At 41.1% G+C, this 21,874-nt stretch overlaps 1 protein-coding gene and 1 long non-coding RNA gene across 7 annotated transcripts in view; both read right to left on the bottom strand.

Moving 5' to 3' along the window:
• The window catches only part of APLP2 (amyloid beta precursor like protein 2), a 45,456-nt gene extending 38,236 nt beyond the window's left edge, over positions 1-7,220 (bottom strand). For 3 of the 5 annotated variants that reach the window (XM_057373544.1, XM_057373545.1, XM_057373546.1), the window contains exon 1: positions 7,074-7,220. In XM_057373544.1, coding sequence (XP_057229527.1) covers positions 7,074-7,154 — 81 coding nt within the window. In that variant the 5' untranslated portion in view covers positions 7,155-7,220. The remainder of the gene's footprint in view (positions 1-7,073) is intronic. The other 2 variants (XM_057373547.1, XM_057373548.1) reach the window with 1 other exon arrangement.
• A 2,658-nt stretch (positions 7,221-9,878) lies between these two features.
• The window catches only part of LOC130577888 (uncharacterized), a 16,074-nt gene continuing 4,078 nt past the window's right edge, over positions 9,879-21,874 (bottom strand). The window contains exons 3-4 of one of the 2 annotated variants that reach the window (XR_008965823.1): positions 10,754-12,834; positions 9,879-9,941 (exon numbers count right to left, since the gene is read on the bottom strand). This is a non-coding gene — a long non-coding RNA (uncharacterized LOC130577888). Of the gene's footprint in view, positions 12,835-21,874 lie in introns of both variants that reach the window. The other variant, XR_008965822.1, reaches the window with a different exon arrangement.

The raw sequence follows: 21,874 nt of genomic DNA, 5'->3' as shown, positions 1-21,874 counted from the left end.
AACTAAACTTAGACCTGGCAATGTGTCACATCAAATCCAAAACCATATAGAGAATTTGATGATTAAAAGCTTTATGCTAGAGGGTACCATACGTCTAAGCAGAGACCAGCTTTTGTTGTGAATATGCAATCCAAATCCGCTTGGAATCTAACAGGAGTGTATAATATTTATTGTAACAGATGGTATGGGTAAGATTTTTCTTTTTGTTGCTGTCATTTCACACTATGCAATGACATCATAACTAGTGGGATTCATCAACTCAAAATCCAAAGGAAAAGGAACAAAGCTTTTGGCAGGGAGCTTGGGCTAAAAATAGTGTAACAGCCTTTAAAGAAAAGCCCAAAGATTAAAAATGTAAATGTTTGGCTTTTGATTTAAATATCTCAGTAATGAAGTTAGCATAGGGCAACTGCTGGAAAATACCAAGTAGTTTGCTAAACCTCTGTTTCATCTCTGCAACATCATCATCAGATGAAGATTTTTGAGTTCTCCTCACTGGCTGCATTTGGAGCTTTGTGGTGACAGGTTAAAGAACCCAAGCACAAAATCTTCATGAGAAAATGCAATAGTAAGGGTTAACAGAATAATAAAATTCTCACTAATGCAAGAATTGAAAGAAATCAACCCCCTGACCCACACCTCAGAACATCTCAGCCTTTTGAAAGTATAACATAACCAGAAAATGTTTGTTGGAGGAACAGAGAGTTAAATGAGAACAGGAACTTTCAAGGTTAAACACTGCTTTTATTTAAACATGAAGTCATCCATAAGGAGATGATAATTAGCTACTCTTAAATGGAAACTTCACTGAGTATCAACCTGCTGTTGGAATCAAGTGAAGCTCAGCCTCAGCCAGCTCAGTGTGCTGGTGCATGTCAGCCTGTCACTGTCCTTGACCTGGATCAAAATACACTTTGCACTGCTATAGTTTTGTTAGAGAGAAGCTTACTGTATGAAATTACCTAAATGCATCCCTGTCACGGAGCCAGAGCCTGGATGGGAGTGCTGAGGCATGTTTATCATCTGCTGCACCTCGACACAATACCAGGGGTCAGTGACACTGCCAACAGCTGTAACACACCAATGACTCAGTGCCTCACCCCAGAGCTTCTCCAGCACAACTGGAGGTGCAGCTCCCACCTTCTCTGAGTTTCACTGGGTTTTGTTCAGGATGTATCTAAGTTGTGCTGGGAATTTTAATGATCTTCATACTTGATAGATTGAAAAAACTTGAGCTCAAAGTCATCATTYGATAATGATTTTCTGTTAGTCTCAAAGCACAGTGAAGCCATCCAAGCCAAACAATTATTGATTTGTCTCCTCCATAAGCTTCTCTGAAGCTCAAACACTGAATAACAACTTCAGACCCTGCTTCATCAGCTGAAGGCCTTGCCTAGCCACAGCATCCTGCCTCAAAGCTCACCTACCACTAGAAATAACTGAGGAGACTTTTGAAGGTCCAGAGGAGGAATCCCCCAGGAAAGCAAAGAAGAATAAAGAAGATAAAACTAAACTCTGGCAAAGAAGATAAAACTAAACTCTGTAAGCAGCCACTGATCTGCAGGCTGAGAGCTAAGAATTCCCTCAAACCACTGCTAACAGATGGTACTGTATGGCCCAACAGTCATCTTGAGAAACAAATCATCAGGAAAAAAACAGCTCAAGTGAAGCCACTGTCCTGGCAGWAAGCACACCAACACCAGGACAGCCGAGCTGCACCAGTCCTCACAGACTACTGGGCCAGTCTTGCCAGGAGAGGTCTCTAAATCAGATAAATACATATGTATGTACACGAACCAGGTCTGCCTGTTGCAGAGAACAAAAGGTTTTCCAGATCATGCCTCATCCAGCAGATCTCTCCCTCAGGAAACACAGAGAGCCAACATGTGATTTGACTTCCCATTCCCACCAGTGAAAACAGAAAGTGAAATAAATCACCAAATGCCAGAGAGAGCAGTATCATTTGACTGTGCACACTAGTTAAGAGTGACTAGGARGTCACTGAAGATATAAACCAAAATGAAGGTCTGCAATGCATTAATTTGTACAAGAGCATCATCACAGCAGGCAAACACAACAACAAGAAACTAGAATTTACTCAATTTAGTACATAYACATGTTGATCTTTCAAGAATAAGGAGTACACCCTTTTTGCCACTGACTGTATACAAAACATCCCTGTAATACCTCCAAATGAAGAGCTGGTAAGCAGCTTAGCCACATGTTCTCCTGATCAGGTGGACACCTGATTACATAAAGCCAAGCAGGCTGGGTTTGGCTGCTAAAGAGATTAGTTTAACATTGTTTGCAGAACACTGGTGTTTTGATCATTCATCTCAGGTTGGAACTTAAAAYGCCTACAAATGCACTTAAAGACAAAATTTTTCATTTTAAACATCAATGCCTTAGAGCAAGCATTAGAATGTAKGGACATTTAAAAGCCAGGCAAAAAGGTGGATTTCACTTCTGTCTTCTTTGGTACTTGGGTTTTCCATGTTCTCATGCAAGGAACTGTAGCTTAGAGAACACTCAGTCACAAACATRTATTTAACTCCAACTGATGGAGGTGAAAATAATAAATCTAGTGCTGAACAAGTTTAAAAGCAAAGTGTCATTTCCAAGTTAGATGTCCATGTGAAATATGCGTGTTTTGTGTGTGTGTATATACCTCAATGCTTACAGTTGCAGGAATTCATAAATTAAAAGAAGTCAAATCTAATGTTAAGAAATTACTCTTAAAAAAAAAAAAAACAGCCAAATTATATCTTCCAAAATGCACTTTTCCCCTATGCACTGCCACTCAGGACTGAGAGTGCTGGTCCTACAGCCCCAAGCCCAAATTACCACTTTTCCTACATAAGTAATGGTATTAACAACTTAAAGTTACTTTTATCCTATTGTACCTGAGGAGGAACCATCAGCCCTCTCAAACCAGAAAAAATATGTAATTTTGCTTAATTCACAATAAAGAGAAACCTGACCATTTACTCCACTCATATCTTCCTTCTTACTGCTTTATAACTCACTAGTAAGCATACARTAAGTGCATATCTACATATGGAAAAGTTATAAGAGTTTGCACAATGTTGTCAATCCATTTCTCCCCACATACCTGAGTCTTATTGCCATCTCCAGCAAAAAGCTGAAAAAGAAAATATCCAAAAGCAAATGACAAAAYTGATATAGTTAATGCATAGTCACAGAGTCCTAAGTACTCAATATAAGCAGCAAGTAAAACCTGTGGCAGGAGATGGCATTTCACTGTGACAAACTCACTGCAAGCAGAGAAAGCAGAACATGTCCATTATGGGTGCAGACAACACTTATGGGGAAAAAAAGGGGCAATCTTGCAAGTACAGCTCTGAATTAGGAGCCACACCAGAAGCATTTCTAGGCCATTGTGAGTATTCAAAGCTTTCCAATTATGAGCAAGCTTCATCTTAAATTAATACCATGTTTCAGAGGTGCTGAACTTAAAATCAATGACACCRAGTTCTACTGCACAGAAGAAGCACAAGAGCAAGAGTCTGAGGGATTGCATCCATTTACAAAGCCAGAGGAGTAAACAATCAGAGTGTGAAATGCCAAAATGTAAAGAGAGGGAAAGGCTTCATGTTCTAACAAGAAATAGTTGGGGATGCTGTATTTCTCTTCTATTTTCAGCTGATGAAGAAGGCTTTGGTTTAAGTACATGTGTAGAAGCAGATGCTGCAAAGTGACTTACGCTTCCAAGATTGAATCCATACGCCTCCAAAAGACACACACACAGGTAAAAACAACAGCAGAAGTCTTACAAGGCACATCTAGAGAGAAGCACCACTGGTACTGAGCACAGGGAACTGCACTAATCCTTCCCTGCACTCCCAGGTGCTGGAGAAACAGCAGTGTGTAATCATAATACATCTAAAGCCACCTATAGAACAGCTTTGGAATAACTTGCAGGTGATACAACAACCATATTAACAAAAAAGTCATTCAATCCCTGGTAGAGCTATTAATGCTTAAATAACAGTTAAGAGAGGTGATAATTATTTCACAGGTGAAACAAGGAGAGCTGAAGGCCTCCTCCAAAAAGCAGAGCTTACCTTCATATGCCATCCTACAACGCAGCAGAAATTGCAGAGCCTCTCTGCAGTATCAGATATGCTTMATTTCCATATCTTTGCTTCAGGGAAGCTTTTGTTGAAGCTTGGAAGAGAGACAGCATATAATCACCTTCATAGGAAAGTGTATTTCCTACCACTGGGAAGCAAAGTTTTAGGAACTGAGAGCAAAGTAAAGGCTCAAGACTGGAATTTTCCTGAGCTGTTTCTGCTCAGGAATCAAACACCGAAGTGGAAATTTCCCTAGGTGGAGTTCTTTGTTCGATGAAGCAGGCAATTAGAAGTCCCCAAGGTCTGCAGAAATGGCACAAGGCTGATATTTTTGTCGGGGAGAATTTAAGCAACGCAAGACAAAAACAATAACATTAAATTCTGCTGCAAAGCACACCCTTGTTTTTTCCTTCCCCCAAATCCTGGTGATTTCAAGCAGGCAGGTACCAGATGTAAGTATTTGAGAGAGCTTTGGAAAAATATCAAACGTGACTAAAAAAGCAAAATCAAGTCAGCATTGCCTCGGATTTGATTACACAAAAAGGTCAAGTGATAAAAAAGAAACTTGGCATCTTTAAAAGCCTTGAGGGCACARCAGAAGTAGTTTATCATTGGAATACAAATCAAGTTAATATAGATTTATTTTCTTTTTCCATTTGGCATCAGTGACCTGTCTGAGGWTCTTGGAGACTTCACAAGCAAAATTCAGATACATACTGCTATGGCAAGAAGCATTAATTGCTGGGATCCATGATTTTTCTAAACTCATCATATTCATTTGGAAGAGAGACTGTCAGAAGTTATCTGCTATCCCCACACTATGATCTGAAAGGGAGATGGACCGTCMCCAGAACCAACCCTTGGGAAGACCCTAGTCAAGGGTTCAGATACCGAATATTTAAGAGAAAAAAATTAACTGCCACTCCCCTTGCTCTGTGCAGGACATAAAGAAAAACAGATTGTAGTTGATAAGAAGATTATCGGGTGTTCCAGGGACAGGGAATGGGAGCTAAGATAATCAAGAGACAGAAAATCTMCCTAATGGGACTGCCAATCCAACTGAACTAATAATTGCAGACATTGTTACGCATTTTCCTTAACTTTCAAATGTCATCTTGATTACTGAAAAAAATCAATTGCATTTTTTTTATCACATTATTTGATAAAATCCAGTAACGACTACAGTATAAGACCCAGAACAGTAATCACTTACTTCCTAAGCTGTGCATCAAGAGCTATTCTTGAGCAAATCTGGCCAGTAAAGACTCAAGAGCTGCAGTCCCCACCGACAAGACAATGGGAAAGGAYGCAGTGAAAGTAAGGGTTGAAACGCCACAGCTGACATTTTGTGCCAACAGACGAAGATGGCTCTTGTGCCTTTAGAGGATGCAAATTGAAATGCAGGAATGTTTTCATTTTATTCCTTTTCCAGGGCTGCTGACCCCTCCTGGAGTGTCAAGGTGYGTGACGCCAATCCTGGGATAGGCAAAACCTGGGATCTGCTTCATCACGCAGACACCAAGCTTCAGMATAAAATGACAGTTGGATTTTTTTCAGAGCTGATTTTTCAAGGCACATGTCCCTAAGCAGTGGATTCCAGAAGGGATGTGCATAGCAGCCGAATTTGTCTCGGATGTAAGACAGGAAGTGTCCTACAGCTGGAGGAGCTGCCAAACAGGTGCAAGAGATTGGATGTAGCAGCAGCAGCCAGGACAGTCCCCTGCCATCGAGGCACCGCCAAGGAACCTGACCTGGGCATTAGCTCCATGCCCTCGGRGCAATCTGCCATCCTTCCTGCAAGGTAACCTCCACACAAGTTTTGTCACAAACAGTTATCGACCGTGTTCCATGGCTCTAGAGAAATTTAATGGAAGGACTGATACAAAGTAGATGGAAAACTATTCCTCAATAGCAACCAAAAAAGCAGAAATCAAGGACTAGACCCATTCCATACAACACATATTAAAAATATCCAAAACCATGTTTACTGCCAGTTAGGAATTACCACCAGCTTAGAGTTTTGGATTTTTGTATCAAACTGATGAAGAAGTTCTGCTTTAACATAGCTTGCTAAAATTTACTGTAAACTCTAAAATCAAGCCATTCACAAGCAGCCACAAACCTGTTCTTTATCCACCCCTAAATAACCCAGAACCTTCACAAGACAGATGCAGCTGTTTTGCATTTCCAAACAACATCCAGGCATAGATTATTATTTACGTATCATGTYTGAAGCTCAGCACGTACTTTGCTCCTTGTTTTGCTGCTTTGCCTCCAATAAAACGGGTCACAATGTCAAGTTTTTAAACACCCAAGATTTTCTCCTGCTCATCTTGTTTGAAAAGCTAGATTACACCAAGCTTTTGGATGTAGGAAAAAGCTGGAATCTCCTCTGTCCAATTACTTTCATATAGGCAAACAGAAGACATATTTCGTATATACAAAAGTAATATATATTCATCTATGCTTCTGCATACATATATATACATAAACACACCTCTATAAGCATTTAAGCCATTTCTACATGAAATGCACAGCCTTTACACTTGGCTGAAGCATCTTCTCCGAAAGCTGAGGCACCCGTTCCAACCCAAAGATTTATTTTGGATCCATTAGCAACCTAATAGGTTCGTTTAACCGGGGTTTTTCTCTAGGGAATTGTCTTCTAACACTCTTTTAAGCTTCTAGACCTATCTAAAGCTAGCCGCTCCTGCTCCCGTGCCAAGAATGCCGAGGTCACGTCCCCAAAAAAACAGCCCCAAGCACGCCCATGAGACGGAGCTCCCGGCCAGGTGAGCGGCCTGAGGGATGCGGCTTTCCCGAAAACATCGATAAAACACGAATTCACCACGCCGGGAAGGTCTCGGAGAAGCCGGACAAGCTTCAGATGGTTCCACACCAGCCGAGACACCCCGAACCCCGCTAACCTCCCGGCCGCGCACCGAGTACCCCCGAGGAAAACCCGCACCCCCCACACACCTCGATGTATCCGGCGAGTGCGGCCATGGGCCCGAGKAGCGCCAGGAGAAGGAAGACAGCGGAACCCATCGCCGCCGCCATCACCCGCCGCCGCCCGAATGCGATTGCGGCCGCAGCGCCCCCGCGGGGACCCTCCTCGCCAGGCCACGCCCCCTGCCCGGAGTGACAGCCGCGCCCGCCAATCGGAGGCCGAGGTGTAGCCACAGCCCCGCGCCGCTCTCAGCCAATGGGAAGAGGAGCCTGGCGGGTGGGGCGGGCCCCGGCCGGAAATGGCTGCCGGGCCTTCCGGGAGCCGTGAGGGTGTGGAGTGAGTGCCGCTTGGCGCTCCTGCTGCCCATGGCTGCTACGGAAATTAGCCCTCCGGTGAAACTCCGCATAGCGGGGACCGCAAAAGGCCGTGGGCTGTATGACCGTCTGTGGGCTGAACGCTTCACCCCACTACTGCGGTGAGCAGCAGAGCTGTGGAGTAATAAAAGCCAAATGAGACGTTTTCCTCATCTGAAAATAAAACAAGGATGTTTCCCACTCAAAATCTCTACATCTGTCCCTGATTTCTCAAAGCCTTTGACCCATGTGCAAGCAGCAAGTTCCCAGCCCCTCGGGTTTTGCAATAAAACTTGACACGTGTCCTTCTTTAATTTTTTTTTTCCTTTACGGCTACTGAATTATAAGGATAACAGTCAATGGCTTTACCAACATCGAGTAGGCATTACCAATAGGCACCCCCGGGAAGAAAAGACACCATATGTACTGCTCTGTAAATACAGCATTTATTACCCCCTTTTTAGTACTGTCCTTGGTTTCCCCAATGGAAACGTACATCCATCAGGGATGACAAATGCCCACCTTGAAGATGCAACCACTGAAGATCCCACTGGTTTCAAGAACATGAGATTGTTAAAAATAACAATATGTTTTAGACTTCTGGGATTTTTTTCAGCACTGACATGCAGTTAACCTATTAGCATGAAGTTAGAAAAGCAGTGTCATGGAATCATGGAACAGTTTGGGTTGAAAAAGCTCATCTTGTTCCATGCYCCTGCCATGGGCAGGGACAYMTTCCTCCAGAAAAGGATAGAATATCCTATAAATTCCATATATTTGCTTTCATTTTTGTGTGAAGATATGTGAGGCCCTTAAATGGGATGGAAAAAGMTCTTAGTACAAAATGTCACAGTTATAAAACATTCCCATTCTAAACTTCCATATTCTTTAGTGGCTCTTACAAGTGCTCTTTTCTGAAACAGGAACATTGCTGAAATGTTGCAGATGGCATAAATCTGTACAATAGATCAATAAGCAGCCCAGTTTTAATTAAAATTGCTGACTGTTCCAATGGTCACTTATATAGTCTCTTYCTTATACTATTTGAAAACCCTTAAATCTCTTTTACTGCATTCCTCTGGCATATATAATTTTCTTTTTAGCCTGGCCAAGTTCAGTTGAAAAATGGAGTAACAAGTTGATTTTGAAAACTGACACATTTTGAAGTAAATATTTTATTGTGCAACATGAATACATGAGTAAATAACAAGACATTCTGAGTTAGGCTTTTCCCTTTCCTGAAAAAGGAAGCATTTTTCTTCCTCCCCAGTCCAAAATGTACAAGTATTTATAAATCTTTGGGAAGGGGCTTTCAATTGAGGTTGAATTTATATAGTATATAAAGTGCTACATAAATTAATTTACTTTTAATATTTATGTAGTGCTTGGTGAGTATTAATTCATGTTCACAGCACTGACTCCAACAGCATTATCCTTGTTTTTCTGAAAAACTTTCAATCTGGTGAGTTTTGGGGAAATCTCTCAGATAAGCACGAGCTAGAACCTCCGCTGCATTCTCACCTGCTCCTAGTCCTGCACTGCAGATAAACCAGGGTGTAAGAGCTGAGGTTGTGCAGCAAAGCTACAACACAGGATATTCCTCTTCAAGAGCAAGGCTATCAGTGCTCGGTTCACTATCTGAAAAGCAAGTGAGAAATCAAAGTTTGAAAAATAACACATCTCCCTTCATACAGAGATCAGCCCTCCCAGGACAAAAAGTCCCCAGAAAAAAAGGTTTATTCCCCCAGATCTTGGTYATTTCTTGGTGATTCTCAGGAACTCGACATGCAACTAAATTCATATGCCTGCAGGGTGACAGGGATAGAGATTGAGAYAAGAGTCTCCATCCAGCAAGAGGCAAATGGAATTCCAGCAGTCAGGGAAAASCTGAAGGCTTTCAGCACAGAAAGGCTTTGGAGATGGCTGTTTTCAGGTACCTTCTGTCCACACAGGAGCAGCAGGTCACTGCAGGTATGGTKAATTCAGTGTACAGCTCCATTTCAGGTGAGCACTGGTACTTGTCTGTTGCCTATGACAACAACACCAGTTTGAATCGATGCTGCAARGCTGCAGCATTCCCTAGGACACTTCTCCTGCTGTTAACCCTGTTAGGTGGGTGACACCTTATATTTACTTCCAAGAATCACATTTTATCCAAGTTCTGGAGCTTTTAGTGCCCTTTTCCAGRACATCTGTGCTAACAAAGCACTGAGAATCTCATGCTCACCTTTGACTGCTACTGTTTATTCTGTAAGAAATGTTTCAAGTGAACATCTCTGCCCCTTATCACTTGCAAGACCATGACTGTGTAAACAGAAAGTGCATGTTTATGATTGCAAAAATGTGCTCTGAAAGAGTAATGTTAAATTCTAGATAAAAGAAGCCAACAGAGGTCATCAAGGAATGCATCAGGTACCATTAAAGTCTTTGGGAGCAGCAACTTTAGCAAATTGATGCATTGAGAACCTGTCAGTATCAGTACCAGGAGAAAGAGTTCAGACAAGTGAGGAAATCTCTGAATATTCCCACCATTCTTTTAAACTCCTGAAATTAAAGCATAAAATTAGTTTAGTCAGTGAATTGTAATGCTATACAGCTTTTTTAATTAAAAAACTTGAAGATGTTATAAATGACCCAGACTCCGAGTGAGAATGAGCCAAAAGAAAATTTATTGAGAACCCAAAAATCTGCAGAGCAAGAGTATACAGTGATGGTGGGTGCTTGGCACAGTGCCAGAGGCACACCCAGGGATTGTGGTACCACCTTTTTAAACCCCCACAACCAGCCCACTACAATAACTTAAGGGCAGTTTGAACTCAACATTTTACAGAAAACATTATTATACATTTAACATTAAATCATATAACACTAAGGAAGCCAAACCTATAAATTGGTTAATAACAATGATTTAAATGGGGGATCACACCATTCCTACCAGTTGTGTGACTGGTATAGTCAGTCTGGGTTTTAGGGGGTAGAATGCAAACTTAAATTACAAACAACTACAGAATGTGGTGGGATTAAGTAAAGAACTCCCTATTGCTAATTACTGRACTTATTATGATCATACTCCAATATTATTACTGCTGAACCCAATTCAGCAATATAAGAAATACTAAGTAGTGCTTCTAGTGCACAGCTTGCACAAATGGTGCACATCTAACTGCCCCCAACTCATCTGGAGCCATCCTGCCATTTGGACAAGACCTCTACCTGTCACAAAGCTGTGTAAGGGGCAGAAAGCAATGCAAAACTGTTACTGACCAACTAAAGCTTGATCCAACATCCAGCTATTTCAGTGCCTGTGTGAAATAATAATTCTACAGACCCATAAATAACATCAGAAGCTTGCCAACCTGGTCTGGAATTGGACATCCATATTTGGCTGCAGCACTTCTGCATGAAAGTCCAGGGTTCCTGCAGCCTTGCAGCTCAGCTTCCCATTTGTGACTCAAAATAACACACTGGGGACAATGTAGGAAGTCCAGCAGCAGTAAGTTGAAGGAAGCTGGTGAAGAAACTGGGCCTAAGATATACAGTGAGAATGAAGACGCTTGATAGAAAGAGGGTAACAAAAAATRCAGAAGCCTTGAGAGATGATACAAGGCAGACAGGAGCTTAAAGACAAAAAGGTGATTTCTAGGGTAATACAGTGAAGTTTGGAAGAGTGAAGGGATGGAGAATAACTATGAACAGATGCATTGCAAGTGGGGTCATACCACAAAAACAGGGATAAAAGGAGTAACTGCAGACGTGAGGAGAAAYAGCACAGGAATCTGTGACAAGGCAGTGACACAGTAAATAGTGGTGGACAGCAAGACCCTTTTGTTTCTGCTCAGAGACATCTTTAAAAGGTATTGGCAAGGAAGGGAGAAAATGTACCCTTCATTATACCAATGAACYCTTAACTCTTACTGGCCATTTTCCCAGTGCTCTGGTCCATGCCTTAAACAGGGTTATTCACCTGGCTTCCACTGAGGTGTCTGAAATGGGCAGCTCTGCACAGCAGTTTGTGCTGTGTTAATCTCAAACAGCACAATCCTTGCCTTCAGCATGTAACAGACTATTAAGGAAACAAGCGTGGCATTAATACTCCTGTAAATGAAAACTTCAAAATAACCTTTCTGTTAGATTTGGAGATATTATGGCTTTGAAGCACCAGCACAGAAAGGTGCTACTGCACTGGAAAATGAAAAATGCATCAATCTAGGATGCTTAAGGGCAGCACAAGGGAAAACCTGTAAAGGAAGCTGCTGCTCCTTCAACATTGCATAYGAATCTCAGCATCCAGAAAACATGCTAAATCTATGATCTCCTCTCATTTCTAGATGGGGGGCAAACCCATGGGGAACTAACTGGACAACTTGTTTTTCTGAAGATTATCTAAGGCAAACACAATGTCTGAGAGACACAAGGAATCCATTTTAGAAAAGAGTTGCACATATGTAGGATTCACTTCMAAGGAAAAGAAATTACTTCTGATATATAATTCAGTAGAGTAATGAGCCCACACTCAGACTGAGGATCCCAGATGCAGAAATAGCAGAGCCTAACCAACTTTTTAGYTAATACACAAACTGAGAATTTATGCTGCTAATTTTCTCCCTCCACATGGATCCAAGGCTTTGAGCACTGGCAGGATCTCAAGGCAGAGCAATGTCTGATGCTTCTTCAAGGAACTGAACACAAACATTGAACCTGACACAGGGAACTCCAAAGACTGAGGATCTAGAGGTCTACAAGCAAGGGCATAGTGAAGACCCTGTGGGGAGAGAGGAAGGAGAGGCCGCTTTTTAGAAAATATTTAGTGAACTCTCACCCTCTTGCTCRATGAGATGTATTTTCCTGCATTGGTATCCTGTCTCCTTTATCTCTTCTAGTCCACCTGTGACAACTGAAGCAACATTTAATCTCTGAAGATAGCAGAATCAGTCCTTCATGTATAAAGGCAACCAAACCTTTCCAATTTAAATAAGCTGAGCACCACAGCTACAGTAGAGAAGCCATCTGAAAGCTTAAAGAGAAAAAAACCTACAAATAAAAAGAATCCACCAACAACTGATATTGGCTCATTATGGTGCTGAGATTTGTCCTGCTATCCTTGGATGTTTCTTCCCTTGCCCCTCATATGCTTGACTATCTCAGTCTCATTTCAGCAGTGTGAAAGTCTGTCTATTTTATAGAGGTCTTTTATAAAAGATGAAAATTCAAATATGTTATAATTAGCTGCAGTTCCACATAAGTCAGTATTATTGCARCTTTTATATTAGATCCTAATTTGTCCCACAAATGTGTGTGTCAAATATTACAGTAGAATGATTAATGACATCAGATGTAATGGAAGGATAAAGCATTGATGGAAGAGACTTGCTTGAGAGGAACAATTTTAACTTCTTTTCACTCATAATTTATTTTTGTCCTCTACTGTAAAAGACACCTGAAATTGAAAATAAAAATGGGTTGTATTACTGGCAAGCAAAAGAAGAGATCTGATTCATGATTTAATTCTTCATTCAGTATTCATTAGTAGATTAAAAGCCAAAACATCATAACAAATGGCACAGCAATGAACAACATTGAATATAAAAACTTTAGGACTTGTCCTGCTGAGTAAATGTGGAATCATTTGCAGTTTTGAAGATAAGTGAAATTCAACAGCACAAAATTGACCCCTCCCTTCACAATCARGTCTGATTCAGCCCCTGTTCCGTCAGGCATCATSGAATTGCCTGTGCTAACAAGTTAATTCGTGGCACACCAAAGTCACCTTTTATTTCACCCCCAATCACTTGTTTGAGCAGTTACTCAGTTTGCAGTTACTCAGTTTGCAAGAACAGGGTGTATGAGGAAGGAACTTATGACACAGGAACTAGTAATAAGGAATTTAAAATATGTAGGAGACACATCAAGTCTGGTAATACAAATTACTGGGAACTGTAGTTTTCCATCAGTTGCAGGGTACCTTTAAGTGGTTTTTTCTTTCTTTTGCATTTAAGAGCAAAAAACTCCAAAACCCTCCTTCTTTCTTTAATTTGGCATCAGCCCTGAAGGATGCAGTTTGCATCATTCTATTTAAACAAATAGTAAGACATTTCCTATTAGAAATATCATTAGGGCCTCACAGCTCCCAAATACGCAGTCATCCTTCCTATTTAARCACAGGAATATTGATTTTAGGCACTGGAATTGCAGATCTGGAGACACAGGACCAGCAGCCTTGCCCTCCAGCACTATCACCAGACCCAACTTTGGGCAGGAGCTGAGGGGTCTTGTCTGAGTAGCAGCCTGGTCTTTAACTGAGACTTGGGGGAAATCAGTGGGATACTGGAATTCCCAGGCATCAGAATTCATATTTGCAGACCTTGCTCTACAAGTTTTTTATTTCAGTGCCCCAAATGTACCCAGGGCTCTCCAGCACTAYTGACTTACAAACTCATTCAAGAGAGAGGCTTTGTATTATGCTCCGGGGTTTTTATAACCTTTGAAACAGAGTTCTTTGGAGGGGCACAAGGAAGTGAGATGTAGCAGTGCTTTGGCAGCTTTTAAAATCCTAAGGCTACAAGGAGTTTAAATATAGGTTCTCTTGGCGGTAAGAAATAAAGAAATACATGTATTTAAAGTCAGTATCAGTTGAATAAAGGCAAAGAGCCAGGACACAGCTGAAAGGAACTATGACATGTGAGTAGAAGCTGAATCCCAGTGTCTCCAAGGGAAGGAGGGGACCACCTACAACTTCCACCCCAAACACATGGCCTGAGGGGGAGAACAGCTTCTTTATGAATCAGATTTTCTCAGAAGATGAGTCAGCTCCCAAGAGATCTTTAACAAAATTCCTGYCCTGTAACTTTCCAATAGTCTTTTCCCATATATTGCAAAGGGCTGAATTTGAAGTTACTCCTTTTATTTTACCATGATTGGTGCTCATGAGAAGAGAGAATAGCCTGTATCTTTTGCCATTGCAGCTTGCTAAGGTGTGAAGATACCTTTTCTCCCTCGACATTAAAGACAGTTTGCCCCACAATAATGAAAAACATCATTTTGCAGGAGAGCTTCACACTGGTATCAATGTATTCAGCTTYTTTAGAACCAAATTACGAGGCTTCCTCCAATTCTAGGCTTTCCTGCTTTGTCACAGTCACTTGGTTGACTCCCCAAGGTCTTCACCAAGATGTAGCTCATTGGCTAAGTTGTAGAAAAGGAGTCTTAAGAAGAGCACTCTATTGAGGTTTTTCCCTTTAAAATGCAAATGGTTGGTAGTTAATTCCCTTTTGGGATTTAAGAGCTGAATTTAAAATGGGGAATGATAATACAAAAATATACTTCAGAAAGCATTGCAGTGTGAGTAATGAATCCTTCACCATATGAATGCAGATTCTTGGGGTCAGCAGACATCTTTGTTTATCTGCATTTTAATGGTTTCCCTCAAAACTGCTTTTGACAAAATTTTTCTTCARCATACTACCTGGTACACTCTCAGTGGACAACAACGAGAGCAAAATTTGATCAGGTTTTCTGTTTCTTAAAAACTCATAGATCAGCATATTTAAATACATCAATATTCTACTGGGTATGATAAATAACACCCTTGTTTCTGTTAAGAAGTCTAACAAGACCTTTTCCATATTTCCTGAAAATATAGTTTGTTAGACCCATTTGCCAGCTCTTTGTTGACTGGGAAGGTTAAAAAGCAATCCAAAAAAAGTAGCTGCTCAGTAAAGATGTTAAATCAATATCCACTTACCAACTGCAAAAGGACTGTGTTCCATCTCCCTTTCTTTTTCATAACTACCATTTTACTTCTAAGGCAGGGGGAAAATAAGCATATCTAATTATGTCCTTAGATCAGTTTATGCTTAAACACATATGCACACAGATACACCCCTGCAACCTTAGATGGACCTGGGGATGCAAGTGCTGTAATCTGCATTTAAAATGCTCCACTCCTTGCATGATCAGGCCTTAAGTAACTCAACCAGTTTCCTTCTATTTGTTCTGTTGTCTGAAAAATATATCTTTACATAACCCTTCAAAAGAATCATTTATATGCACACGGACACTGGCACAAACACATACACCAGTTTTCATAAACCTTATCCCAGCAAAGGATGGAACTGCATCAGCATGAGATAAAAACTACAGATGACAATGGGGATCTGCAAAGTTCCTGGTCTATGATTAGAAGGGCCTAAGCCTGGGATCTAGTTGATAGACTAGAAATTATTTGTATTTGGATACACTTCCTTTGGCACATGAGTGCAGAGCTGTGGCCAGGGAACACATGTGGGGGGGTGAGAGGGGAGCAGCCCCCAAGCCAAGTGTTCTCCTGGCCAACATCATGTGCTGATCCAGTGTCAGCTGGATAATCCAGCCAAAAGCACATTGGGTAGCTCTCTTGGCAGGGTTAGTAATTAARTATCTTCACCACCTCAAAACCTAAAAAACAATGACTTACAAGCCTCATTTCMAGCCTTCCCTCTGTCTGTACAAGAATATATCAAATAGTCACTTTTCCTTTTTGCCCTTCTTTTGTTTCCATGTTTTTCTGCATATTGCAAACTGTCCAAGTTCTCCAGGCTCTGTTCTCTTTTTTTTTTTTTTTGTTAGACTGACTTCAGTTGAACCCTAGATCTAAAAGTCCCCAAACAATCAACAAAGAACGTATTTCAGTATGTTAAATTTGAGAAGTCACAATAAGGACTGTGGTATGATACTGTGATATCACTCACAGAGGACTGTTACTTCATTGTGAATGGAAACAGCATCTGGCACAGGGCAAGAAATCATTTACCAGAAGAACATCCAAGAAGCACAGCAGTGAAAAATAAGATTCAAATGACTATAGCTATGTAAGTTGTTGTCTTTGTTGGGAAGATGTTTCCTTAGAAAGTGAGGGAATGAAAAATACTGCACGTGATATGTCTTTTTTTCCACCTTCAACTCCAGCGTTTGCCAATAGCTTTTCAACAATTGTATGATTCACTATTGAATATTCCATGCTGAGAAAAGCCAGCATTCTGTACAGCACAGGGCTCTTTCATTCCTTTTTATTTCATACTTCTGTTACCCACAAACATGTCAGCTGTGAAATAAAACCTGATGAAAGACTTTGAAAGGAGATAAATTCCCAGCAGGTGTCACAGAAATACTGAATTGACTATTAGTCTTAATTACACCTTTCCATGTGGTTTTGCTGTGTTGCTGATGCTCTATACTAAATGAAATATAATTATTTTAAAATATTTTTTTTTTCTACACCAGAAGAGAAAGTGAACAGGTCAAAACAAAACTAGGTAAGTGACAAGGAGAAAAGGAAAACAGACATCACCAGCATGGTTCCTAAAAGTTCTGCAGGGAATTAATGAGGAAAGAGCAGAGAAGGGGAGCCAGGATGTGGAATTCAGTGCAAAGATGAATACAGAAAATCATAGAATCCCCGAATGTTTTGGATTGGAAGGGACCTCAAAGCCCATCTCATTCTAATGGAAGGGACACTTTCCATTAGACGAGGTTGATTGAAGCCACATCCAACATGGCCACAAACACTTCCAGGGATGGTGCAGCCACAGCTTCTCTGCACATTTACAACCTTTCGAGGTTAAGGAGAAACYACAAGGATATGAAGCAGCTCATTCAACTTTTAGGGTATTCTTGGGTGAAACAGAATTTGCCAGGGACATGAATTCAGCCCTTWTCAAGCTGATCCAAGTACTGAAAAATGACCATGTCACCTTAAGCCTATTCCCATCCTTTGCCTTCCTAAATACCTCAGCAACTGTAAGAATAAMTTTCAAGATAATCTTACCACAGTGGCAAAGACACTTCAGTGCAAAAATCAGCTACTGAGGGGCTGGGCCCACAGTTGTCAAGTCTCTTGATCAAAATTACTTTAAATTTCCTTTGAGAAATGCCATTGTTATTACCATGCTGCTCTGTTATCCAGGCAAATTCAGTAGGCAGCAGATTTTGGAAATCAGGGATCAAAGTCTGAGATCTTTTGATAAACCTGAAGAGTCCAGATCCTACCTGAGCTCCCACTGGGGTGTACTGCCTTTAGACACAGCACTCCCAAGCAAACAGATTTTAGAGACCTGGGAAATACCCAACTGTACTCTAAAAAATTCTAAAAAGAGCAAAACAAGTCTCCAGAGGGATCCCTGCAAAATGAAGGCAGAGCAAACCTGACATGATGCAGGACACACAAGCACTCTCAGCTGGAACTACAGCAAACCTTTTATTGTGAACTGCAGCCTCATGCTCAGGCAAGCAAATCTGGAATTTTTCCACTGTGTGCAGSCCAGGGTTACAGGAGTTCAAAGCAATAGTTGAACATAATAACACAGATAGGCAAAGTCCTGTCATAACTTTACTGTACAAATCTGCTGCTTTGAACAGAACACCTTTGTTTTGGGTCAGGCTGGCCCAAACATTTGGATGCACCTGGACAAMATTACATGAGCTTTGACAATGAGAATTATCAAAGAAGAAGGAAAGAAAATATAGACTGGCTCAAAATAATTAGGTTAGGTTTTATTCATTAAAATATTTTGGGGAAGCAAATTGGTTATTTCTTCCCATTCTACAGTCTCTGCATCATTTCTCCAGTATGGTTTCACTGAAGCACAGCAGAAGCCCTGCCAGCATTCCCTGCTCTAGGCAGCTTTGTGCTTTTCCCCTGAATAGCACATTCTTAYGTTTTTCCTGTCTGTGTGACTACAGAAGTTTCTTATTTGTAGCCATGTGCACCAGGGCAGAGGCTACTGCTTCAATATTAATGGCTGTCTGCAATGATATCATTTGCTTTTATCAGTTTCAGAGATAAGGCAGCATTAACTCCCAGACAGATMCTGGCACTTCCTCCAATTGACTCCTCCTGTGTTCTCCTAAACAAGATGTTTTCAAAGGCATTCAGATATCTGTCTACAGTGTGGGTAGAATATACTTACCTTCCAACTCAGTTAAGTTGGAAAACATTCCCTCCTTTAAACTAATCACTYACTAAACAAACATCTCTCCTCTACCCAGACAACCACCCTCTTAAAGGACACATCCAACTGCAAAGAACCACACTGCAAAAATACTTTGAATGCATCYAACGTGAGTCCCAGGGTCTGCTCAGACAGCTCCTGCTGCAGGGTCAGGACTTACACAGGAAACCCCAGTCCTCAAGGTGGTGACAAGCAACACAACTCCACCTGCGTGTCAAAGAGGGGGTCCTTCACTTAAAATCCCAGAATGCTGTGGGAAAATATCAGCAATGWTTTTCTTTTCAAAGACCTAATTTTTAACTTGCTATGATAGAAAACTAAGGAATTATTTGAGAYCATGATAAATAAAGGCTTAAAATTAAGAAAAAAACCCAACCACAATTGTAATTTTTTTTTTTTTGTTCCAGGAAGATGATTATACAAACATTAGATTTAAGACAGACACAAGTTAAAATTTTATTGGAAAAAAAAAAAAAAAGCCAAACCAGCTTCTCCAAGAACCACAGGCTAAGTTGAGAACTAAGCTCTACCTTCAGCACCTAAACACAAACACACTAAGCTCTACCTTACAGCACCAAGTTTGCCCTGTGAGGCCACTATTAWATCCTCCTGATCCTGAGCAGCTTCACACCACCCACAGGCCCAGGAGTCCTATTTAAGCCAAACTCAGGGCCCTCACTCCTGGTCTGACTAKTCTAGAAGAGTATTGTGCTTCAGCTTAGTATAAATTGTAACTGCTTATGGATCTTGAATTTATGCTATTGCTCTGGACTAGGTAAATTACTTCTGTATTTTGCTTAACTTTTATCACCAGCCTATATTATTATAATTTTGGCTTCAGGTCTGCCWTGTTCTCTTGAACTTGCCTACTGATGTGCATTTTTGAGTATTCTACGGATACCATCTCTARAAGTGCCAAAGTTATCTTCTACATCTTCTTCTGAAGGATGGAATGGGAACTGCTGAGTATTTCTACAAGCTTGGAAATCCAGATTTTTGGATAAGAGCTGGAAGTATCCCATTTTTCGCCCTTAAAAATGAATCTATTTCTAAAACTGTATCATCTATGATGAAATCTTCTCTGGAAAAGCCCTATTAYCCCACTAAAGCAGAGGGGCTGGATGGACAGCTGGGAATGAGRAGTGTATTGGACAGGAGGAGATGAAAGAAACATGATTTGTATGGTCTGACAAAACAAACATTAGGGAAGATACGACTGCTGTCTATAAATACATCRGGAGAGTAAACACTGAGGCAAGGATAAAGACCCTACTTAAACTGCATGAAAATGCTGGCACAAGAATAAATAAATAAATAGAAATAGACTTTGGGGGAAAAAAAAAAAACAACTTGTCTCCAGTGATGTTTTTAGTTTCTTGTTCAAAGCTGCAAGAATAAAAGTCTCASTTTCTCCTCAGGGAAAGCCTGCTTGGGTTATACACTGAGGTGTCTGTGATAGAGAGGACTTGGTAGCTTGGAAACTCTCTGCCAGCTCCTGCATCCATAAGAAGGCCAGACTTCTAATTTCTAACTTTTTTAGAAGGAGGAAGGTTAACCATCTGATAGAGAAGTATTTTTTTCCTTATACATACTGGAAAAGGATACAGAGTTTTCCCAACTAGCAGACTTACTTTTAGCTCTTCTACAAAAAGCCAAGMTAAACAGAGTATAGAGTTAGTACATGCACTAAATTAAATCTTAAAATATGATTTTTTAAAGAAAATATGGCTGCTGTCTAAACATCTACCATAAATTATCCCTGAATGTGTTTTTATGTTGCCTCTTTTATTCATCAACCAAAAGTATGCAGAAGCAGGCAGATCTCTGAAGATCCCTTCTTTCTCAACAGAGATGGGGGAAAGCTTACTCTGTCATGTCATCACTAYATTTTGAAAAAGGCTATCAAAGGCTGTATCAAATACTTTCCCAGTGCTGGAGACAAGACCATGACAAAAATTAGAAATCTTGCATAATGCACTATATGAATAATTATAATAGAGAATATTCAACCTATTTAACTTTCTAGTRAACTCAGAATTATCCCAAAGCATGGGGAGTTTCCTGAATCATTCTGCCCTGCTTAATGGAAAGGAAACCCGAACAGCCTCTGTAATTATTTTGTAGCTGATGCACAAATGCTTTTCTACTAATGGCAGCCATTCTATGCAACCTGAGCTGGGCTGTGGAGACACCTGAACTCCAGTGGAAATCAGCCAGTGGTGCTGGGTGATGGCAGTTCAGTGCTGTCASGATCATGGTAGCTGAGATGCTTCCCAGAGAAGAAATGTGTGCACTAAATAGTAATCCCAGCTAAAGGAGGAGCTGACCTGGATTTGAAGATGAATTACATCTTCCCAGTGCAGATTTCTGGGAAATGCTCTAAGAATGAACAAGTCTGGCAATGCAGAGAAGAACTGGGTTGCACTGGAGTTCCTTGCACTTGTCTAAACTGGGCTGAGTGAAACCACAACACGCTGCCTGCGGAAAGGCTGGGGCTCTGCAGGAGCAGCCAAGCACAAGAAGGAAAAATCGCTTTCTCACCCTGCAGAATCTTCCAAAGAGACAGTTTGCAGCAAAAGTTGTGAAATGCTGAACTCCCAGATGACTTCTGTCTTCTTAAACCATGAGATCTCAAAGCATCATCAGGAGCAGCAGCTGCCTTTATAAATATTGTTCTGATGGAGTTGGGGAGATATTGGTGTGTGAGTGGCAAAGTATTGTCCCTGCAGGCAATTTGGCTTCAGGACTCACTTTTCCYATCCCTACACCCCAGCAGGGCTTTGCTAAATAGATTTTCAGTGAACTGAAAAGCTGCCTTTTCCTAAAACTAGCTGTATCTTTTACCAACTGCCCAATGAAGATTAGGGGGCTGARGGAGTTGAGGCAGGTTGTTTTCTGGCTTATGTCTGTGCCTGTGTAATGGTTTGACACTGGCCAAATACCAGGTACCCATGACAACAACAGGCAGAGGAGAGAAAAAATTAAACAAAGAGTTAATGAATTAAGGACCAGGAGAAAACATTCCAAGAGCAAATCAGGCTCAACTTAGTGGTACAAAGTAAATTTATCACTAAAAAAGTCAGAGGAGGACAATAAAAAATAAAAATAAGCTTTTAAGACACTCTTCTTCCCACCAGCAGTGCAGGGAACAGAGCATGGGGTTTTTGCTTAATTTATCRCTGAGATCTTCTTCCACTGCTCAGAGAGAGGAGTCCTTCCCCTGCTGTGTCGTGGGGTCCCTGCTACGGGAAACAATTCTCCATGAACTTTTCCAGCATGGGTCCAGTCTCACGTGCAGCAGTTCTCCTGAAACTGCTACAACTTGAGTTCCGTCCATGGGCTGACAGTCCTCTGAAAACTGCTGCAGCATGCATCACTCGTGCACAGAGTGCAGTCCTCCAAGAGCAGACTGCTCTAGCCTGGCAGCAGGACCCTCTCTCTGCAGCAGCTTTCCTGCTGGATCACTGCAGCCATCCACTCACTCTGATGTGG

Source organism: Malurus melanocephalus, unplaced genomic scaffold, assembly GCF_030028575.1.
Source record: "Malurus melanocephalus ecotype Western Australia unplaced genomic scaffold, MMel_1.1 scaffold_201, whole genome shotgun sequence".
NCBI lineage: Eukaryota > Metazoa > Chordata > Aves > Passeriformes > Maluridae > Malurus > Malurus melanocephalus.
The sequence above is the reverse complement of the archived record's forward strand: the minus strand, read 5'-3'. Positions and strand labels throughout refer to the sequence as shown.